This window comes from Paramisgurnus dabryanus, chromosome 11, assembly GCF_030506205.2.
Source record: "Paramisgurnus dabryanus chromosome 11, PD_genome_1.1, whole genome shotgun sequence".
Taxonomy (NCBI): Eukaryota; Metazoa; Chordata; class Actinopteri; order Cypriniformes; family Cobitidae; genus Paramisgurnus; species Paramisgurnus dabryanus.
The window spans coordinates 19,734,979-19,750,288 of record NC_133347.1 but is presented as its reverse complement, the minus strand read 5'-3'; the positions used below and the strand labels follow the sequence as shown (position 1 = coordinate 19,750,288).

The 15,310-nt window shown below is 38.4% G+C and overlaps 1 protein-coding gene across 8 annotated transcripts in view; it reads left to right on the top strand.

Annotated features, from left to right (window-relative positions):
- The window catches only part of pbx3b (pre-B-cell leukemia homeobox 3b), a 75,522-nt gene extending 60,966 nt beyond the window's left edge, over positions 1 to 14,556 (top strand). For 2 of the 8 annotated variants that reach the window (XM_065247290.1, XM_065247289.1), the window contains exons 5-11: positions 475 to 610; positions 2,188 to 2,217; positions 6,236 to 6,401; positions 6,923 to 7,000; positions 7,402 to 7,514; positions 8,412 to 8,501; positions 12,850 to 14,556. In XM_065247290.1, coding sequence (XP_065103362.1) covers positions 475 to 610; positions 2,188 to 2,217; positions 6,236 to 6,401; positions 6,923 to 7,000; positions 7,402 to 7,514; positions 8,412 to 8,501; positions 12,850 to 12,942 — 706 coding nt within the window. In that variant the 3' untranslated portion in view covers positions 12,943 to 14,556. The remainder of the gene's footprint in view (positions 1 to 474; positions 611 to 2,187; positions 2,218 to 6,235; positions 6,402 to 6,922; positions 7,001 to 7,401; positions 7,515 to 8,411; positions 8,502 to 12,849) is intronic. The other 6 variants (XM_065247292.1, XM_065247291.1, XM_065247294.1 and 3 more) reach the window with 4 other exon arrangements.
- The last annotated feature ends 754 nt before the right edge of the window (positions 14,557 to 15,310 follow it).

Genomic DNA, 15,310 nt, shown 5'->3' with positions numbered 1-15,310 from the left:
GCCTGATTTCCCTAATGTCGCCTTTGACTGAGAATGCTTGAGCACCTCTAAATGTCCCCATCAGAGCGAAAGAAACAGGGAGAACAAGTGATGGAAAGTCACTCCGCTAGCTCCAAAACGCTTAGAGATCAACCAATAATGTGACTGCATTCGTTTGGGTGTCCTCATGTTTGTGCTGATCAGAGCCTTTCCAAGTTTAAACTGCATATGAGAAACTCAGATGCAAAAGCCTCTAAATGCCACCTCGGTCAAAAATGAGATAATGATATTGACCAAGTGTTTATCAACTTTTATTGGTAAAGCTTTGTTTTTTTCTGCTGATTTCTGTTTATTTTTTAGGGGGGCATTATGTTTTTCTAGATACTAAGAACTAAGAACCAAGGCCAACGAAGACTGTATCAGTTATGACAGGTTATAATCAATATGCTGAGTTGAATGTTGATTCTTCACTAATCGTTTTATCCTTTTTTCCAGACGGAAACGGCGGAACTTTAGCAAGCAGGCCACCGAGATCCTGAATGAATACTTTTACTCACACCTTAGTAACCCTTATCCCAGCGAAGAGGCCAAAGAGGAGCTGGCTAAGAAGTGCAGCATAACAGTATCACAGGTGAGCCCACCATCCATGTAGCATATTCCATATTTATTGGATAGCTTGGGAAAAAATGACTAACAAGTCATTGCTTAGATCAGGCGTCACCAATCCTGCTCCTGGAGGGCCGGTGTCTCTGCAGAGTTTAGCTCCAACCCTAATCATACATACTTGAAGCAGCGAATTAAGCTCCTACTAAGCATACTAGAATCTTTCAAGAAGGTTTGCTAAGGCAAGTTGGAGCTAAACTCTGCAGGACACTGGCCCTCCAGGAACAAGTTTGGGGACCCCGGGCCTAGATTCCCATCATAAACCCTGCTGGAAAACCCAGCTGTGTTTTGTAACGGTAGCTGGTGTCTAGTTGGCTATTAGCCATCTTGGCTATTAGCAAGAAACTTGTAGCATTGCATTAGCAGCAGAAAAGGTCACGGGTTTGATCCCAGGGAACCTGCATACTGACAAAATATATACTTTGTAGTCGCTTTGGCTGAAAGTGTCTGCAAAATGCATAAATGTAAAAAAAGAGCAAACTGGCTGGTCTAAAAACTTAACAACCAACTTGGACTAGCTAGAAACCAGCTCCCATCTTAAGCTGAGTTGTCCAGCAGGGTAGGTTAAGGGTGATAGTCAATTACTCTAGGTTAAACAAGGCAAAACAGGATGATAATAAATATAGGTATGGTGCCAGATCAGCATTCTCTAGCACACTGACTCTCATTGTCCCCTTATTTCCTCTTGTCACTGTCTAGCATGCATACCTGTTTGCTCTAACACATCAGTCTGATACTTCCACTGAGCTGTGTCTCAAGCAGGGCCTAAAGACACAGCGTGTACCCTGTTGGGGATGGATGCCACAGTTTGTGGTGATCTGTGTCAGTCATTGTGTTTTAGAGTAAATGTGTGTGTGTATGTGTCTGAGAGTGTCTGTGTGTCAGAGAGAGCCGAGAAATGAGAGACAAACTTTTAGTCACGCATTTTTAGGGAATATATTCTTCCTTTAAACAATTCTCACTATTGCAAAGTATTTAAAGACCGCCTGAAAAGCAGCTAAAGCAGTTTTCTGACCTGTGTTGATGTATGGTACGTCACTATTGAATGGTTTATCTCTTTTAAAATAAGCAAATTGAATTTGGTTATCCTACACCGACGAACCTCCTTGCTAGTAATTTCCAGCAGGTGGAAATTGAGTGCATTTAATTGGAAACGTATTGTAGTAGTACCAGTTTAGTGCTAGATGAGTCTTTTTGCTCGGCTTGAGTCTAGTTGAGCTCAAACCTAACAGACAAATGCCACAAAATGTCAATGCGGTGTTTAGAGAATCACAGTGTTTTCCCACTCTTATAATTCAAATATTCAGAATCCACCTGAAGGCAAGAGTACCCACCCACACCCATCTTCCCACAGACAAAACTCTTTTCCTTTGTCAAACTGTCACAGAGGTGGTCAAGGTCAAATGTGAAATATTAACCTATTGGGTCTTAGAGTATATTTGCGTACTCTGTGATGATGAATAAATGTTTTTTCTCTGTGGGGAGGGGCTTATGGAGGGTTGTTCAGAGTCAGATCCTGTAAAAGCCATTCTTTTTTGCCTTCAGGGGGTGGGAACCACCATCACAGTGGCACAGGTATGTCATGACTTCTGCTCCACTTTTGTTGTGCCATTTGTTTTTATCTTTATTGTTGCTTTTCCTGTATACTTTCACCCCTTTGTGTATGTTCACTGACACTTTAGAACATGTTACATACTCAGCACTCTGTTCCTATATTAACTTTTTTTCTGCACTATAACACTGAACAGTGTTGGGTAGCACTACTTTTGGAGTGGGTAGTAATAAAAGTGCATCTTTATTAGTACTTTTTTAAAGGAAATCAGATGTTTATGTTCTAATACTTATATTTTAATACATATATAACCCCTCCACTCTTCCCTAGAGAATTTCACTCACCTGATTGTCAAACCACTTAAAGTATGTCCTTTATGTTAGTGTTATGTCTTGTCATTACACATTTTGACATGCGTGTGATAGATATTTACCCCACATTGTATTTGATAAGTGTGTTTTACATATATTCAGGATATATTTATATTGGATTTTTTTAATTTGTATGTTGGAAAATGCATTCTCAATGCTAGATAAGTTTACACTGCCCCAACAAACCTAAACAAAGAGCAACATCAAATTCAGATAGTTTATGTTTTGTTGGATTAGTGTGGTTAACATTTATTTAGCATTATTGTTTAATGTTTGTTCTTATTCTGAAGAGTTGCTAAATGGCCTATCACTGTTTTCTGATTAATGACAATAAAGGTCTATTTTATTCTGTTCTTTCCTAAAACATTGAAATGTTACTGTTTGTTGGGACTGGTAAACCAGCAAGTGATACAGCCCAATGAGAATTTCCTCAAAATTCACTTTAACTTAATTGAAAAGCAATTTTTCAGTTGATAAACTAAATACTGTAGGTCACATATTGTAGCACATTTAAGTAATCTTAAGAAAACACCACAGTTTTCAATATTTTACTATGTTCTTACCTCAACTTAGACAAATGAATACATACCTATCTTTTTTGAATGCGTGCACTTAATTTGTGTACAGCGCATTGTGAATGTGTTAGCATTTAGCCTAGCCCCATTCATGCCTTAGGATCCAAACAGGGATGAATTTAGAAACCACCAAACACTTCCATGTTTTCCATATTTAAAGACTGTTACATGAGTAGTTACAGCAGTAAATATGGTGGCACAAAATAAAATGTGGCGATTTTTTAAGCAGATAAAAAACGAGGTCGAAGTGCTGCAAAATAAGTGCGCTTCCGCCATACAATATAGTTCTCGTTTTTTATTCGCTTGAAAAATCGTCACTTTTTGTTTTGTGGGACCATACTTACTTGTTTAACTACTCATGTAACAGTCTTTAAATAGGGAAAACATGCAAGTGTTTGGTGGCTTCTAAATCCATCCCTGTTTGGATCCTAAGGAAAGAATGGGGCTAGGCTAAATGCTAACACATTCACGACACGCTGTACAAAGATTAAGTGCACGCAGTGAAAAAATATATGTATGTATTAATTTGTCTAAATTGAGGTAAGAACATAGAAAATATTAAAAAATGGTGGTGTTTTCCTTTAATACAAACATGGATTTACATATTAAATATATGACCAATTAGGAAGTTCTGGTTATAATATTAATTTGTTCCTGTTAGCTAATAAATTTTGTCTTATTGCAACAAATTCTAGCACAAGGATAAATTGCTTTGTTTTTCCCATGTCCGAGACATGCTCTGATTAGAAGTGATGTGTGCTGTTAATGGTACTGTCAATGAAATTTAGTCGCCTTTATCAGACACCACGGCACAGAATCAACCTCATTATCTGGACACAATCTCTGTGCATGTGTGACGCTCAGCCTCCCAAATGAGCACCGAGCACAGCACACAGGGTCACATGAGCTTTTTCGGAAGCGTTTCCATAACCATTATCATTTTAGGCTTTGAATCTAGTGGGGATATTGTGCTCCCTGCAAATGAGCGGGCGCGAAATGTGGTGCCCGTCATCCAATTAAGTGTGGTTCTTCCGCTTCGATCTTCCTGCGGTTCAAACGAGCGACACTTATCAATATTTCAGCTCATTATACATGTAGCAGAGTTCTGCCTCAGGTTAATGTGTTAACTATTAATGCAGGCCGCTTCATTATTGATAAAATCAGCAGTCTTGCCCACTGCAAACATCCATGACATCTAATGTGTGTGTGTGTGATGAGGTCTGGGTCTCCATTTAAGCTCCGATCTCAGCAAGAGAAGCAGTATAAATCGGGTGGTATTGAGATCTGGGTAAGATCATCCATCCCCTTTCAGTGACACCAGCGGCGTATTGACCCAGGCTTGGGGAGGTAGTAGTGGTGAATTATTTACTACACCTACACAGGCTTTCCTCTCCATTGCTTTAGAGCAAACAAACCAGGTATTGGGTTCCAGACATAGAGGACTACTGCATCTCTAGAGTGATTCTTCCTTCTTATCTCTTGGTCAGCTATAAAGTAGTTATTCCGTTTGTAGTTTTCTCTAGCACGTTGCACTGGTTTGGTCAATCCTCGGTCTTACAACAAATAAAAGTGAATGAGTAGTGTACGAAATCCTCATAGACATCCTGTGTAGACGTGGTGCTCACTATGTAGGTGTGTGAAATTCAACAAATAAGGAACTCTGAAAAGTATGTACTGTATAGCTACACAATTGACTCAAAATGCAAAGCAGACAGCAAACAAGAGAACAATCATTAAAATTGGTTAGTTTGTAAGCCAAATATGAAATATGTGGGTTAGGAGGAGTTAAGATCCAGATCTTTAATCTTTGGACGCAGGCTTGCTTAGCCTATTTTCCATGGCCTTAAAGCTGCTTCATAAGCAGGTTAAGTAAAAAGGATGGCAGCTAGTGCTTTCATTGCTTCCAATTAAACCTTGCTTGTTAGTTTAACCTCTAGGTAAACCCATCAAACAATTGATGTTAAGGCAAAAGCCTGCCAACGGTGGTGGCTTCAGTCGAATGGTCATTAATTTTAATTGCCTAGATATTAAAGATTTAGAAGCGCAGAGGCATGGTGGGGGTAGAAATGATCTGATGTCATGTAAATTCAGCCGCTGTAGCGTAGCGTGGCCCGAGCTGCTGGAGATATTAAAATGGAAGCAGAGAGGTGGAAATTAAATAAAGCATCATTAAGGGGCTGAGGCTCTCTGGTCCTCCAGTCCAGCCAGAGCCGGAATACGGCAGGAGAGATCGCCACGGCGACAGGCCACCGTAATTTATAGGGCTATTAAGAAACAACCCTTAATCTCTTTATTATTCCACAATTATGCAGTGCTAGCATTTGCACATATACCACCCCCCATGTGACCTAGATCTTATTGTTTTCTGGCTGCTGTTTTTTAGTGAAATTAGCGTTATTGTAATTATTAATGTATTGGGTTGAGGTGTTACGATCGCTTTTAGGTGTACAATCAGAGTTGTGGTTATTAGCGTGTCTATTATTTGTCTTTAGGCAAGAGCACAAAAGTGGTTTTATGCAAAAGAAATGAACATTAGTGTTATTAAGATGCATAAAAGCCTTGCTGTAGAAATCGAGGCAGTCAGATAAATCTTCTATTAAGTTATCTCTAAAGAAAAGAAGAGGAGAACAAAAAAGAGGCATTATGTTAAAACGATTACAGGGAATTTGTTCGTATATGAAATAAGGGCTCGGGAACAAGAACAATACCAACACAAAACAAGGTCTCAGCTAACCTTATAAGGAAAAGTGCCACCTTCATTTTTGGGTTTAACCACCTGATCTTGTAAGTGCAACAGTGATCTTAACATTGCCACAGACAAGAAGCCCCCCGAGTGTTGGTTTTTGTCTAGAGACAAACAGAGAGCATGTCACGCCTCCATCCGCAATAATGCACAAGCCCTGTCTGATAATCGCTTAATTAGTCTGCATGCCCAGCGGATATTACTGTAGGAGGCTGGGGACTGTGGACTTGATAGACCCAAACATGACATCTTGAAACAATCACTCTGTTGAGTGCACAGTGCCTCGTCTGCATTGACGTCTGACGCCCCTTCCTCTTTTTTCCCTTTCCCTTTCTTTCCATCTCTCCCTCAGGTATCCAACTGGTTTGGCAACAAGAGGATCCGTTACAAAAAAAACATTGGCAAGTTCCAAGAGGAGGCCAACCTGTATGCCGCTAAGACAGCCGTGACTGCCGCACATGCAGTAGCCGCTGCCGTCCAGAACAGTCAGACCAACTCGCCCACCACACCCAACTCTGGTAAGCTTACACTTATCCCCAAAAATCCACCAGCCATCCCTCAACCATAGCTTGGTTGCTTCTGATCCTCCACTCCCTCTGGCATGCTGATTGGCTGCTGTGACAGTGAGAGGTCCCAGGTCGGGGCTTGAAACTCACTCTTCTGCTTCTGAGACTATACATGCTGAACGAGATGAGCAAAGTCATGCAGAAATCGCGTGAGCTGGTTGCCCATGCTGAATATGTTTGTAGTATTGGGGGGTGGGGGTAGAAGAGATACTCACTTTCCTCCCTCTGTATCCATAAATATGTGACAGTGTTACTCCCGCTGTGAATTGATGGAAATCTCTTGCTTGGAGCATGTTATGCTCTTACACAAATATGCAGTATGGAATAATGATGAATATTTGATTAGCAGCATGATGCAGTGTGTAGCTTAAATGGATGTTCTTCAGACATAATAAGCAGAAGATATGACATGGCTTAGACCCTGAGGATTTGGGTAAGCAATTTTTAAGGGGTCACCTTTTTCTTGCACCCAGGATTCCAGATGAAAGATGAAGAATTTCAGCTGGACTCTGCAGAGAACAAAAACACTCTATTAACCAACATGTTCACTGGTACTGGCCTTTTCCATAAGCTTCTTATTGTCCTTATTGTCATTGGCATATTATCCCCCGTATGAACTAGTCCACTAGATTAGGTGTAGCTGTGAACCCCTGTGAAAACCTTGACCACCAACTCCATATGCCATCTTTATCTTTTTTGTGATTTCTCCCAGTTAGTTTGCATTTTTTCGTTGTTTTTGGTGCGACTCGTCCATGTCCTCCTAGAGATTAGCCCATCTCCATTCTGTCTTTTCTTCCATTTGATTTCTTTTCCTCTTTTGCTTGCCCTTTCAGCATCGCATCTTAGTTGTGGTGCGTGTACGTCACTGTAGACGTTGTGTGTATGTGTGAGTCTGTGTGTTAGCCTCTCTTACTCCTTCTCACCCTATTCAGCCTCATCTTTTCCTTTCTAGGTTCGTCAGGTTCTTTTAACCTCCCAAACTCGGGGGACATGTTCATGAGCATGCAGAATCTGAATGGGGATTCTTACCAAGGGGCACAAGTTGGAGCCAATATGCAGTCACAGGTAGGCGCTACGCATAGGAACTGGGGCTGTGAACCAGAGAAGACCTGTCAGCTAGCCTACCATCCACATTATAAACTCTTCCCCCAACATACAGCCAGTGATATAGATTCAATCACCCCTTCAACAATTAGTCTCATTATAGCCATGGAAGATTAATGATCACTAGTCTGGCTATGGATGGATCCTTCAAAATTCCAGACTGGACTCCGACTAAATTATCATATCACAGCCCATAAGAGGCCCATCTGAATAGGCACTCATTAGTTGCAGCAGTATGCTAGCGTATCGATCCTGGGACAGACCCCATTTTGTAGTTGATGTTGTGAATGCATTTGGCTCTGACTTGAGCTCTTCGGTTAGTATTGGGTGTATGGTACAGTTTTTTCTCCAAACCACTATATCCTTTTCTGTCTTCTTTTCTTCCTTATTTTGCCATTCTTCCAAGTTCATGTCATTTTCATGTTAAAAGACATCATTTGAAGGAGAGAGACAAAAATAACTTGATTGTAACTTTTTCAGAAACATGCTCATGACTTTAATTCTTTTAATGTGTTACACACTGTATTCTCCTCCAACTGTTGTCGTGTAAGAGTATACATTGGATATTTTTACTTTGAAATCAAAATACTTATTTTTGTGTTTCCAAGCTATTGTACTCTGGAAATAGAGTAATCGTTCCCAGATGTGCATATGTTGTCCTAAATGTAAACCACACTTTTACTGTATCCCTAACTTCATTCATCTGTGTAATTCACCTAGTATGATTCACTTAGTGAACCACATAGCCTTACATACATACCACTGGCTTTGTCCACACATAACCATACATAGCTGTGTGTTTATATTCGTGTCTTTCAGAATGTTGACAAGTTTGACTCCCTGTTGTGTCTTCTTCAGGTGGATACCCTGCGCCATGTTATCAGTCAGACGGCAGGATACAATGATGCCCTGGGGGGGAACTCCATGTATAGTCCACATGGCTTGAATGTAAGTAATAATGTCTTATTCAGCCATGAAGTGGTAGTGAAACGTGTAATGATGAGAAATGCATTTTATTGCTCAGAGGTGTCTCTTTTATAGCTCTGGAGGCCTAATGGAGTTTTTATCTAAGTATCAACTCTGGCTCAGATGTTTTTTTCTTTGTTAATGCCCTAAACAAAAATAGAAACAAATACAAAAAGATATAAAATAATAATGCAAATACCATTGCTTTTTTAATAATGTATTTCTTTTAAAATTGCAAGGTGTGTATTCAAACAAACCTTGAATTTGATATGAACTAAGCAATGTTGTTTTATAATGTACTGTGTATTGTTATTATAGTAATATAAATCAATAGGTTCTAAGTCAGACAGTAAGAAAGCAGCGTAAATCTGAACTCCATGACAAAAAGAGTAACGATTCAAAGTGTGACAGACGTGTCTATCCCATAATATGCATAAAGCCGAATATGTGATGCTTTTTACAAAGTGCGAATAAATGCTTTGCTCAGTAAAAACTGAAGTATTTGGGAGTGGTGTGATGAAAATGAGATTCAGAAATATATTAAGTCTGTTTGCTGCCTGTGTAAACAGTTCATATTACAGTAACCTATAACGTGGTAAGATGAAAAGGCTTTTACCAGCACGTCGTGCCTCTGTTTGCCTGTTTTGAAATGCTTCAAAGAATTTGCAATATCCTTATCAACATGATGAAATATGAAAGTATGATTGCCTGCAGCCGTCTGCAGGCATGAATTTTATCTTCCTTGATGAGGTTTGATATGGTGTTTTTCCCCATACACTGCGTAATCTGAAACCATCAGAGTAAAGACTCATTTATTTGATGAGAGAGAGAGAGAGAGAGAGAGAACAGGCATATATCTTCCTTGTGTATTACACATAGCAAAACACAGGTTTAGATGTTATATCTGTTAGGGTGCTGTTTGTCGGGGTGCTGTTTATAAATGCATACGCTTAGATTTGTTAATCCTAAACCATTACAATACTGTACAAACTCTACTGACTGACAATATCAATAGATACATTTTTGAAACAAAACTGCATATTTGTAGCTTCAAATTGTTTAAAAAAAATAAACAGCTTTCCAAAAGCCAAACAAATCACTTTCTATTGAGAAACAGATGCATTCAGATGGAGGAATAATTTCCAGTGAGGTAATTAATAGAGCGTCTCTGTCATATGTGTACGTTTTGATGACTGTTAGAGCTCCATTTGCATGAATTAACTCAACACAATAAATGTCATAAGTCAAAACGTATGCCCGATGTTTTGGAGCAGCGGGACTCGAACATGGCAGTGTATCTGTGGCTAACGCTGTGTGTCGACGTGTGCGTGTTTGGAGGTCTCCGTGGCCCGTAGCTGTGTAGATGAAGTGTCAGCCTCACGCAGGCTCAAACGCCACACTTTCACACTCTCTCACTTCGGTCCACCGCTCAAGTCAGAACTCACTCTATCATTTGGGTACGGGCGGCGTGTTTGTGTGCCCGCGTGTCAGGCTGAATGCGAGTGATCCATGTCATCAGGGTACAGCAGACTTCCTCACAATGCTCGCGTTTCAGCTTCAGTCCAGACACTGTGGCTGGAGGAGACCAACGAAATCTATTTATTGACCTCTTCCTGGAACTCAAAATCAGCAAAATCCTAATTTCGTGAAAACAAAGACGCAAGAACACACACACTCTCCCCACGGGTTTTCAGGGAAACACATACGGATTGTTTTGATAAACCAACGCATCATTAGCAGATTACCAAACTATATCCTTTTGTTGTGGATGCAGGGGGGAAATATTTTGCGTATTTTAAGACGGGAAGATACACAGCAAAGGCTGTTTTTCGGCAAGAGCCAAGCAATCCGCTTGGGAGCGCTCGGGCAAGCAGGGTGAAGGAAAGGCCTGCACCGTCACTTCCACTCAGCATCCTTCCAGATATCCCCCCCAATCCCCGCCCCGGTCTCCCGCCTCTTGACTGACATCAAAATATGGAGCGACAAGCTGTCGACCCACCGCTGAAATCTGATTAGACATTGATTTCAGCAATCGTTCCCATTGGCCACAACATTTATGCGAATTTGTTTTCCGTTAGAGCAAGGGAGGGAGAAGCCCATGCGAGTTTAACGTGGCAAGATGGCCGTCGGCGTGTCAGACAGTAGATCGGAAGAGACACGCTCTCTTATTAATTTCTTAATGCATTAGTATGCATATATATGCATGCCTCACACGTACCCACCAGGATCAGGACACGCACAAACACACACACGCGCTTTCTGCCACACATGCTACTGTGCATTTATTATTGCTGAAAAAATACCTTCTTTTAGATAAATGATTAAAATCAATGAGAGTATATGGAGATCACATTCTCAGATTTTCTCCTAAGAGAAGGACCCCTGTAATGTTACATGCATTTAAAAAGGCTTGCAACCTTAATATGAACTTAAATATTAAATATGAACTTTCCTGATCAAATTATTTGAGCAATACTGTCCAGGTTAATTTAATAGCTTTGTATTTTTACTGTACTGTATGTCACCAGTTGCCTCATTTGTGGTTTTTATTGATCCTTAAGAATTTTGGGATAATTGTTTTTTTTAAAGTGATACTTAAAGGATCAGTCCATTTTCTTAAAAAAATCCAGATAATTTACTCACCACCATGTCTTCCAAAATGTTGATGTTTTTCTTTGTTCAGTAGAGAAGAAATTATGTTTTTTGAGGAAACATTCCAGGATTTTTTCTCATTTTAATGGACTGTAATAGACCCCAACTCTTAACAGTTTTAATGCAGTTTAAAATTGCAGCTTCAAAGTGCTCTAAACGATCCCACATTAGGCATAAGGGTCTTATCTAGCGAAAATATTGTCATTTATGGCAAGAACAATAAAAAATATGCACTTTTAACCACAACTTCTCTTCTTTCTCCGGCTGTGTGACGTGCCAGGGCGACCTCACGTAATTGCGTAATGATGTTGAAAGGTCACTTTTTACATTTATGAAACGCACATTTGCGAACGATTTTAAACAATAAACTGACACAAAGACATTAATTAGTATCATTACACATACAATAACGTCGGAAACACTGGGGCATAGTCTCGATACGTCATCCGTGACCTCTTGACGTGATGACGTATTGCATGAGGTCGCGCTGGCGCGTCACAGGACTGGAGGAAGACGAGAAGTTGTGGTTTAAAAGTGCATTTTTTTATTTTTCTTGCCAAAAATGCTAGATAAGACCCTTATGCCTTGTGTGGGATCGATAAGAGTCCTTTGAAACTGCAATTTGAAACTGCATTAAAACTGTTAAGTGTTGGGGTCTATTACAGTCATTAAAATGGAAAATATCCTGGAATGAAAAAAAACATAATTTCTTCTCAACCGAACAAAGAAAGACATCAACATTTTGGATGACATGGTGGTGAGTAAATAAAAAATAGACTTATCCTTTAAAAGATATATATGTAACTATGCTATGAAAGAATAACTTTTGAATAATGTTGTGACCCTGTCGTTGAAATCCGGGCTAAAATCTCTAATAATGAGATAAGGAGCATTTGCTTTAAAGGGATAGTTCACTTTAAAATGAAAATTCTGTCATCATTTACGCATCCTCATGTTGTTCTAAACCTGTATGAATTAATTTTTTCGGACGAACACCAAAGAAGATATTTTGAGAAATGATGGTAAACACACAGCAGTAAGTGACCATAGACTTCCATAGTAGGAATAAAAAAAATATGATGGAATTTTATGGGTACCGTCAACTGTGCTAACCATTATTTATCAAAATATTTTCTTAGTTATTTATCACAATACAAAATACACAATATTTTTTCCTACTATGGAAGTCAATGGTCACTTACTGCTGTGTGTTTACCATCACTTCTCAAAATATCTTCTTTTGTGTTCATTAGAAAACAGAAATTCAGGTTTAGAACAACATGACAATGAGTAAATAATGACAGAATTTTCATTTAAAGTGAACTATCCCTTTAACTCACTGATTTCACATTAATTTAAATCTATGATCTTAGTCAATATTAAAGATATTAAGGTTATATTATCACTGAATGTTCTGTACATTATGCAGGATGATTTTATGTAGGAAACCGTAAATTACCAAAAATGACTTTAGCTTGGTTTTCACAAATAGTCACACTTTTTCCTACAGGAAGATTAATATATATTTGATTTTCTTATATATATATATATATATATATATATATATATATATATATATATATATATATATATATATATATATATATATATATATATATAAATATATTTTACTTTTTCTGGATGAAAATTCACTAAATGTTTCTGATTGTGCTTTTAGGGTAACGGGGGGTGGCAGGATGCTACGACTCCATCCTCTGTGATCTCCCCTACAGAAGGCCCTGGTAGTGTGCACTCTGATACCTCGAACTGATCTCGTCATTGACATGGCCCCTCCCCAAGCTGTGGATAACCAATCACAGAATTACAAAACCACAGACTGACCAATCAGAGACACAGAAAAAAACTCTCGCAGCTAATCCAGAAACATCTTCATGGAATATTCAAGCGTACAAATCCTCTGTACTTTAACAGTTCTGGATGCCGAGCATTTCTTATCCGTCACATCGGTCCAGTGCAGTTTCTACTAACAGTCTCTCCTCCGGTTATATTGTATCTGTATGTTTCGTTTCTTTTATCCTTCAAATCCACATTTTTTCTTTTTAGGTTTTCATGCCTTAGATTGTATGTTGAGTTGATTCGTGTTCATAGCTGATTTCCACTGTTTTGACTGACTGTCAGCAAAGCTTTAGTGCAAGAACACAAGAACATATGTCTACAAAGTATATTCAGATTATGCTAACCCGTTTAACAGGGCTAAATGCTACAGAAGGCAGCTTGGGGAATTCATTTCTGATATTATTTGTGTGTTGTTGTTGTTTTTTTCTTTGTTTCTTTATGTCATATGTTGTGGTTGCATTGATTTAATCAAGACCATATACAGAACGCAATCCACTCCAATTTTTGGGGGGTGATTTTTAAATATCTGGCTTTTTTTAGGTACAAGAAAGGTAATAAATATTCAGTACAATACTACTAATGAAGGAAGCGTAGAAGACACCGTTGGAAATTTGGCACATACAGTACTTTTGTTGGCAACTTTGCAGTCAACTTTCCATTCCATTACATTCTTGTATATGAATTAGCTTAAGAGTATTTATACATCTCACCAATCAATACTCAGCTTTATTACCTCATTCAAACTCATAGAAAACCAATAGATTTAAAGCATTTCTTTAGCTTATAGTGCTCACTGACTACCTCTCAACAATATCGACACCGCCATTTTTGTCTTTTACTTTCTGCCGTTTTCTTCTTTGACTTTTAAATATATTTTCCTTTTGTTAGTTCGGTTGCATCTTGTAAGAAACTTTCTCTCTCACACTCACTTGTTATGTAATCTAATGTATATTTTAACCTTCTAAGAAAACCAAGTTGCTTTGTTGCGACTTTTAAAATGGAAAAAAAGAAAAAATAACCATAATAATAATAAAATGAATATCATGGAGAGAGTATAGAGAGTACAGTTGCTGGTGGAGAGGGTTTTTTGTGACTAAAGGAACAGGCAAGGGGGAACACGGTCATTTACATTAACAACAAACAGTGAAACTGTTGTAAATACTGAAGAACATTTTGAATGTTGCTCATCTTGTTACTAATTCATGCAAAAAAGAAATAAAAAATTAATAAATAAAAACCATGATTAAAAAAGAAGACCTGTAATGCATAGAGGTTACGGTATTCAGAATTGTACATTTCAAACCCTGTGTGACAGGGTTCCAACTTTCTTTCTCCTTTTTGTATCGTATGTGATTCTGAAACTGATAAAAAATCATACGAAATTTATTTGTGGCAGTGGTTCTAATGTATTAAAGATGTTTCGTGTTTCTTTCTAACCAGACTACACCCTGGACTGAAAAGTCTTCCTTGTGGTAGTTATGTGTAATTTCAAACATGAATAAACTGTTTTCCTTTCATGATGACAGAATGTTTTGTTATTGTCGTATTTGTTTAAGTCACAAACAAACGTATACAATTAACAATAAAATTATCTATCAAATTGTTAACAGATTTAAGCTTAAAATGTTAGTTTATTTATATGCACAAACATGCATGTTTGGAAAAGTAATAACTTTTATTATTATGAAATAAAGTTAATACTTAAGTTCAACATATACATGGATGTATCCATTTACATTTAAAACCCAAATTTATTTGCATGAATACCTCTTAAATTTTAACGAAATTAAAAATGTTATTCTACTCCAATGCGCATAAATTAAATCAAGCATACATCCTAAACACAACACCCCATTTTGCTCACACGTAAATGCTTGTGTCACATTACTCAGTCAATCATACGGCTGTATATTGCATGCATTAGTACATGTCTATGCAAACTGCACATGCGCATGACAAAGCCACTAAGAAGAATTGACAGTCCCTTCAAAGAAATCACGACTCCCCCCCAGGCTTGTTCTCTGTCAGAGAGAAAGAGTGAGATTTTAGCATAGCAAGGGCTGCTGGGGCCAAATGAATTATTTGGTTTGATAGGGATCCATACAACAGCTTGTGAGAAGCTATTCCATGTGGCACGGCGACATGTGACAAGATTGCATTAATAGTACTAATTGTTGCCTGAGCGCTTTGACGAATGCAACTAAATTAATGACTTCCTTTAATTGGCCTGTTTGTAGATTTGCACTTTAGCCAAATATTGAGATTATCCCAAATAAACAAAT